This window comes from Achroia grisella, unplaced genomic scaffold (genome assembly GCF_030625045.1).
Source record: "Achroia grisella isolate CSIRO2021 unplaced genomic scaffold, CSIRO_AGI_Agris_v1 utg126, whole genome shotgun sequence".
NCBI lineage: Eukaryota > Metazoa > Arthropoda > Insecta > Lepidoptera > Pyralidae > Achroia > Achroia grisella.
Genome location: NW_026712609.1, coordinates 790,885 through 798,775, shown reverse-complemented (window position 1 = coordinate 798,775; position 7,891 = coordinate 790,885). Strand labels below are relative to the sequence as shown.

The window sequence follows — 7,891 nt, the reverse complement described above, 5'->3', positions numbered from 1 at the left end:
TATATCATTTCTCAATTTACATAATTATAATTTTGATAATTGAACGTAAATGATTTATGTAATTTGTAAATGATTTATCATTATAGACTGCTTTCAACAGTTAAAAGCAAAATCAATTATAGTGCCATCGTGCTGGTTCCTTATGATAATAATAAAAGTGTTACATTATTATAACAGACTCAATTATGTCACAGTCACTATTCAGTATATTAAAAATATTATTTTATACTGCATTTCAATCTTTTATTTACCTAGAATTTAGAGCTATCCATTGGAAAAACGACTTCAGTGTGCGGGGGTATAGGTGTTAAAATTGAATGTGTTAAAATTAAAATGACTCCAGAAAATTAAAAAAAAAATCAGGTATTTGTATTGTATTATCTGGCAGTTTTGTTAACTTATCATTAGTTAACAAAACTGCCAAGAAAAGTACTATATATTGAATATAATGTATAGTAATTAATCTATATAATCTAATAAATTAATCATAATTTAATAGCGCGTGTAAGGCATCACACTCGAAACATTGTTGTACATGTTGTCTAAGCAAGCCTGCTAAATAAATACTAAATCTAAAAATAACCGAGTTAAATTCAAGGAAATTTAATAATCTACATATTTAAAGATTAGAATTTTATTTGATTCATCAATAAATCATTGAAGTAATGAAACAGCTAATTTATGGGTTATAATTAACATGACGGTTTTAGGTGTGCCTCAGAAATGTTCAAAGGGTTATAAGCTTTCTGTGATGCTAAATGACGAACAAGTGCAATATCATTTATACATGCAAGTCTAGGACACATATTTATTTGTCCATGTAAATTAATATTCTCCAAAATGTTTCTAAATGTACACTTTCTTATAAACGATTTACTCAATATAGCAGATTCAAAAAGACATTTTTCAATTAGTGGTACTAGATTCTTGTCTTGCTGCAGTGATTTTCCTTCTAAAGCATTGGCTAGCAAATGATATACTTTTCTAAAGTCAATATCTTCAGTAAGCGCAGATGTTGGAATTTTTTCAAATTCAGCAATGATACGCAATGCTGTTGCAGTTTCTGTTTCAAGGTCTTTGAAATTAAATGAATCTGATAAAACTTTGGCCCATAAATTTAAAGGGATGCGCGATTTAAACTGGGGTGTCTTCTTTGGCTTTTTGTTTTTAATTGGAAGGGTTGGATGATTTAGTGCTTTCTCTTTATAATAGTCAATAGCTGTCTTCACATCTTCTACAGTTTTATTTGGGAAGTTCAATGATATTTCTTCTAATTTACGTGAACTGTGCATTTTCAAACTTTGTAAAAGAATAAATTTTTCTCGTTTAGTCCAACCTTTAAGAAGAGAATTATGATTGGTTGACTCATGATCACTTGCCATTATCTGGAATTAGGATTAATATAGAGAATTAGCCAAGTTAATATGAATTAGCCAAAATTTATTTGGTTGTTTCCTAGATATTAATTGTAATAAAATAGGCAAAATTAAAATAAAATATAATAGCAACAGGCTATAATACACAGTAACTAAAATTTTAAACAATTTTAAAGGACTCAAATATAGTTTACTATATATATTCAGTTGTCCACTAATACAATCTATTAGCCAACTTGTTTTTTTTGTATAATAATTAGTTACCACTAACGTTAAAGAGTGAAAAAGTAGGGGTAATTAATTATTCACCACCACCAAAACCAAAGTAATGTTAAATTGCTAGCCTACAGAGATTAAGATAAAAGATAACAATGTCAAATATGTTGACAGCTATACATACTTAGGACAAATAATTTGACGACTAACTCTAAAGTATCAGACTGATAAAGAAATTAAAACATCTGTACTAGTCTATGTAATGAACAACAAGAACATCCCTGTAAAGCAAAAGAAAAAAATACATGACACCTGTATTCTTCTCTGTCTAACATATTGTTGCAAAATATGGGTACAAGAAAAAATATGAGTTAAATAAAGGTGTGCCAATATAGCATGGAAAGCGGCATCCTAAATATTAACCTTAAAAGACAAAGTCAAACTTACTAATATTACAAAAGAAATCAAATTAATTTTATCATTAATTTGATTTCTTCTATCAATCTATAATCAATTATTCTGAGTGCACTCTGAATAATATAAAGAACTAAAATGTAAGTGGACAGGACATGCCATGAGAAGTAAGAAGGGAAATGGATTAATGATGATTGATTTGGTATTAAAAAATAACCAACATGGAGAAGTGAAAAAGAAGAAAATGGGTAGTGTTGGACAGAGGAATATGGAGTATATTAGAGGGCCTGCCTTGCCTTGCCTGTGAGGGCAAGCCAATGAACGGAGGCAGTGAAATTGAAATAAACAGAAACAAAATTTGTCTATCAGAATAAAAGTTCTAAATAAATAACAGCATTATGTAGGGCACAGATTTTTTTAGAAGAGAGCCCATATTTGCTTACTTCATTAAGTATACATATAATAATTGAATATAATTTTACGTTGGAAATACAAGTGAATATTTTTAATATATATATTTATATACATTTACAATAATGACAAGCAAAGGTGAAAAAATACTACATAACAATTGATATATGGTTAAGTAAGTAATAAGGATAATTAATTGAATAGTTTTTATATTTTACCTACAACGACAATAATATATAAATATATTTCTTTTTTCTTGACTGTTGTCTTTGGTTATATAGTAATTTAATATATTATGACTGTACTCACTTTCTTAAATTATTCTCATAAAACAAAAACGAATTTCAAGAATAAGTATAATGTGTAGATTTTTTATTTGTATTAATACAGTTAATAACGACTAATAATATTAGTAAATATCAATGTCATTCACAAATTATGATTATATAGGTATGTTTTTTTCTGAAGTTTTCAATATAGTCATATTTTTAATTAGACGAAGTCAACTGACGTTTACTGTGTTGTCAGTATTTGATGAAATAAAAATAGTGTTGTGACAAAGTGAATCATTAAAAAACTCCTGAATTAATGGAATTGCCTCGATTGTCTAGTGAATAGTTAGTGTGCCGAACTGCCGATATCGATTTTATATTTTGAATTTTAGCCGTGCTTTATACATACCAACGAGTTTACGACGATTATGTTCCTATTGTATCTACCTATACTGAATACCGAGTATTTTAAACGTAAAGAAAAAATTGCGTGGAAACTTTTAAGACTGTCCTAATTACAATTCATAATGTAATTGAAACTATAAATTAATAAATAGTAATGTTTATTTATGTGTATATAATATACCATTCCACAAATAGATGTACAAAATATAACAATATATAACATAATATAGTTAGGTAATAAAAATAAAAAACTGCGCTTATTACAAAATTTGTTTTTATTCATCATCAGATAAAAAAATCATTGTCGCTTTCAGTGACATTAATTATAAATCTGTCTAAAAATTGATAATAATTTATCTTTGAAACAGTGTTTCGCTCCACGTTTCTGCGGAGACTTAAATTGTTCACTTTGTATTATTTTAATACATTGTAGACTGAGGTCACACCAATTCCCAAAATGTCAGCTGTTTTCGAAATACATTTGTTTTTTTGGGAGCCTCAATAGGCAATAGTGAAGCAGCTTTCTCAAATACGTATTTGTAGACGTTTTGTATCATAAGTTTTTCGGTAACGTCTTTCTTGGAGACAAGCTTTGGCTTGACGTGCTTGGTTGAGGATCCATATTGTTTGTATGAAACAATATAGTAAATATACAATATACCCAACAATTACCACAAACACAACATGAGGAAAAACTTAACAAAACAGCGTGAGCGCAAAAATAAACATTGGTGCTCTCAGACCAGATATTATATATATATCCATTACGAACAAAATGGCGACAGACGCTCGCGACGTTGATTTGTGTTGGCACTAGTAGCCGCGCGCTTTGTAATAAGCCGTTAAAAAACTGATTGTAGTTACTAGTAACTTATATCAGATATATATTTTATACAATTTTCTTTTGTAGTTTGTAATGATTAACTATTCACGCTCATTGTTCATTCATCTAACTGAGAACTGAACGCATCACTATTACTTTAAATATGGCAACATTATTTTACAATGTGACATTAGCTACTGTATATAGCTTCGTCTAATTAAAAATACGACTATAGTTAATATTGACACTTTTCAACAAAGGTTACCAACAATAAAAATAGTCCGAATACAAATGTAAAAAATGACGTTTTTCTGACTATTATACTCTGTGCAAATGTAAAATTAGTAACTGTACATCATGCTATAGCATGATGTACAGTTACTAATTTTACATTTAACAATAGCTACGTTTAAGGTAATACAGTTATTAATGATTTTATATTTCACAAATGTTGTACTGCCGAAATACTAAGTCGTAAATCACGGCAACTTTTAAGAGTGAAACGAAACGTCAATGTAACTGTTACCCTTACCATGCTGCATCGCACATGCGCTTTAGATGTATAGATGTTGTGAAATAAAATAAATTAATAAATAGTAATGTTTATTTATGCACTTATATAATATACCTATTTATTTATAATTATGAATTCAACCATTCCACAAATCGACTAAACAATTTAATAGCTACTTTAACTATCCTGTCCCAGAAACTATTTTCATCTTGTACATTATCACTAGGCGTTGTTGGGAAGTCATCATCAGTATCAAAATTTTCGATTTGTCGCTTTTCTCTTAATACCAAGTTTTCCGCATTTTTATCTGAAAAAAAAAACAATTAATGATTGAGTTTTTATTTTCAACAAAAAAATCAATTAAAAAATAACAATGTAAATAAAATTTTGAAAACACATTTGTTATATACAATTAATATAGAATATTTTAATTAAAGAATAACTGTTGTTCGTAATTTTTAACAAAAATGTCATAAATATTTGTAATTATTGAGAATACTTGAAATTCTTTATTCAGAAAGAGATATAAAAATTCCAAATTGTAAGATATAATAGTATAGTATAACGTTGTGCATGTGAAACCAAGTGTATAATTTACTAGAATTCCTGCGACATGATAATTACAAAATATCTAGGTAGGTACATCAGCTTTTCTTTAAGTGGCATGTTTAGTAAACAGTCAACGCATAATTAATGTCTAAGATCATAATAAGTACTTAAGTAATTTTAATCTTTCCTCAGGTGGAAAATATGATTTTTATTTAGGGCGACTAGTGGCCTTATTAACAGCATTGTTATGTGACCTCCACGAGGCCCCCCTTGAAATCGGCATGTAAAACGCGGTCAATGCCTGGTTTACCACATTAGGGATGTCCCGCGATCATAAACCACTAGCCAAGGGGGGGAGGGGCATTGTTTCATATTAAACATATTATATATATATGTTATAAATTTAAAAAAATACTCACTCGATATGCTTGTTAAACTATTCGACACCTGTAATGGTAGCAAAAATAAAAATAAGGTTTAGTTAATTTATTAGGGTTGTACAGTGTACGTTATATGACTATATATATAACTGCACTTTCTAAATATAAAAATCCCGAAAAAAAATCAAGAATGTCTTACACTGTTTACAAGACTTAACCGCAGAAGCGAAAAGAGAAGGTAACACAACAGAAACAGCGACTTCGCATTATTTCATAATATTTATAGAATGGTTTATATGTATTGTTATATATATATATATATATATATATATATATATATATATATATATATATATCCAGGTGTATAGGTATATATATAATCCAAATACTTAATATACCTTATACGTAATTAGATCAGAGGGTATAACATTTGACTACTACCAATATATTATCATAGTCTCAGGTAGTGTCAGCCAAGGTGAGAGTAGATATGTATAAGTATCTACTTTCAAGTTGAAGCATCCCTAAGATACACTATAATTTTATTAGGCATCTACTACTAGGTCAGTAGGATTTCTAAATTTATGATTAGATAGTATTGTTTCAAATAAATCTTACATGATATCCCGAACAAGTTGATACTATTATGGTGTAAAGAGTAAACGACAGTACACACAAACTACTCGTCCTCATGTCTGCGATCTCAATGCCCACATTGACTCTCCATGACTGTGAACTTGCATTTTATATGTGGGCGTAGGCTATGCTCGATTGTAGCGGAAAATCATCGTTTGTAATCACAGTGGGTAGGTATTAGTACCTAATCTAATGAATGTAATATGTTAGTTTTTCTTTACAATTTAGAATAGCAAACAACCTTATTAAAATTATGTATGCGTTTCATCCGCATCAATTTCTGAGGAATATGCGTTACTTATGTCACTTCGGCGAATATGTTAAAAATACATATGAATTTGTGTAAACTTGATAATTTATAGTTTGCATAAATATGGGTTGTACAGGAAATATTTACTTAGCTACCTATAACAATTGCAGAAATATGACGAACAGAACAGATACTTATGGTTTTAAAATTAATGATAATGGAATGGTGCTACCATGCATATGCATGCATGGACCCGACTTCAAACTATCTTATCATCCTCCACTGGTAGGCGTAGGCGAGGGCACCATTCTATTATCATCCCTTAAAAAGTTAAGTAGTTTGCATTATTTTAAATTTTTGGAATTTGTATTTTACCTCCAAATATGGCACTTAAATATGCTACTTGGATAGCCACCCACCCCGCGCCTCCACATAAATGCGAGGTTCTACCCCTAGAAGGGGGAATTAGTTAATGCCTAATACGGGGCGAGAGAGACTGCAATAGCATTACTATGGTACATTACTTATGTTCATGTAGCATTATTTGGCAGTCACGGTGGTCCAGCGGTTTGGCACACTGCTTAACTTCCTATGATCGCGAATTTGATTCCTCACAAGGTGTACACATTTGTATTCCTGAATATTATTGTTTGTACAGTACAGTTGGGTTCTGGATATTATCTAACTATAATAGATAGACTAGCCTAGTATATGACTTATAAACACATTAGTATATTTCTGAGTTGTTATTAGGCTGTACACGCTATTCCATTTCCAGGAAATTATAGTCACAAAAATATACTAACAACAGTACTAAATAGTTGTGTGTATAAATTAATGTAGGCATTGATAGTGGGTTATTAGATTCGCAAGATCACAATACAAGACACACCGCCAGTTTGCAGCAGATATAGGTCTAGGCAACCCTTATACATTAGGTATACTGCTACATAGTTATTGTTAACTAAGCCTTTTAGGTATTTTTATTTATTGCGTTTTTACAGCCGTGTGCGACCTTGCCAATTGAGTTGCATGTTTCGCATGAAAGCACGAGTACAATAAGATAGTAGACTGGACACTCAATTGGATAGGCGTGGACATTCTGGGAAAAACGAGTCATCGTGGTCACAGTACGGGTGTCCATTAAATTATTGATACAAAAATAGCCTGAGAATTTATATCCGAATGTACCTATGTAATCAGCGAATCCGCACAGACTTCGGGTGAGATGAACAATATATTGTTCACCTCACCGGAAAAGGTATACCTTTATACCTACATAATTTATAACAGTGCCCATGTGAAAATATTTCCAATTGTAAAATTTGTTTCAGATAGGGAGTTTGGGAGATTACATAAGTATAAAATAACAATATTCACACTACAATCTGTGCACGAATTGCATACTAATATTAATAATATTAGCATGGAATATTCTCTTAGCTGTGGGATTAGGTACCTTAAGTATCTACATAAGAATTAGAGGAACCGGCGTATAACGGAAACTAAACTTCAGAAAATTTTGTTACTTGGTTCAATTTCTATTTGATAACTTTTTAGAATTTTCTTAGATGTTTTTAGTAATAATAAGACGTGTACATAAGATAATTATTAATGTGAAAATGCACTGTTAAATCAACAAGTG

At 30.1% G+C, this 7,891-nt stretch overlaps 2 protein-coding genes across 2 annotated transcripts; both read right to left on the bottom strand.

Annotated features, from left to right (window-relative positions):
- Positions 1 to 503: 503 nt before the first annotated feature.
- Positions 504 to 2,879, bottom strand: LOC131854992 (uncharacterized). The gene is made up of 2 exons (XM_059206190.1): positions 2,727 to 2,879; positions 504 to 1,385 (listed from the first exon to the last, which is right to left on the bottom strand). Exon 2 carries the CDS (start codon positions 1,380 to 1,382, stop codon positions 693 to 695), a length of 690 nt encoding a protein of 229 aa, XP_059062173.1. The 5' UTR covers positions 1,383 to 1,385; positions 2,727 to 2,879; the 3' UTR covers positions 504 to 692.
- Positions 2,880 to 4,550: 1,671 nt separating this feature from the next.
- LOC131854998 (uncharacterized) lies at positions 4,551 to 6,123 on the bottom strand. Its single transcript, XM_059206202.1, has 3 exons — positions 5,979 to 6,123; positions 5,400 to 5,427; positions 4,551 to 4,738 (listed from the first exon to the last, which is right to left on the bottom strand). Exons 1-3 carry the CDS (start codon positions 6,051 to 6,053, stop codon positions 4,560 to 4,562), a joined length of 282 nt encoding a protein of 93 aa, XP_059062185.1. The 5' UTR covers positions 6,054 to 6,123; the 3' UTR covers positions 4,551 to 4,559.
- Positions 6,124 to 7,891: the final 1,768 nt, after the last annotated feature.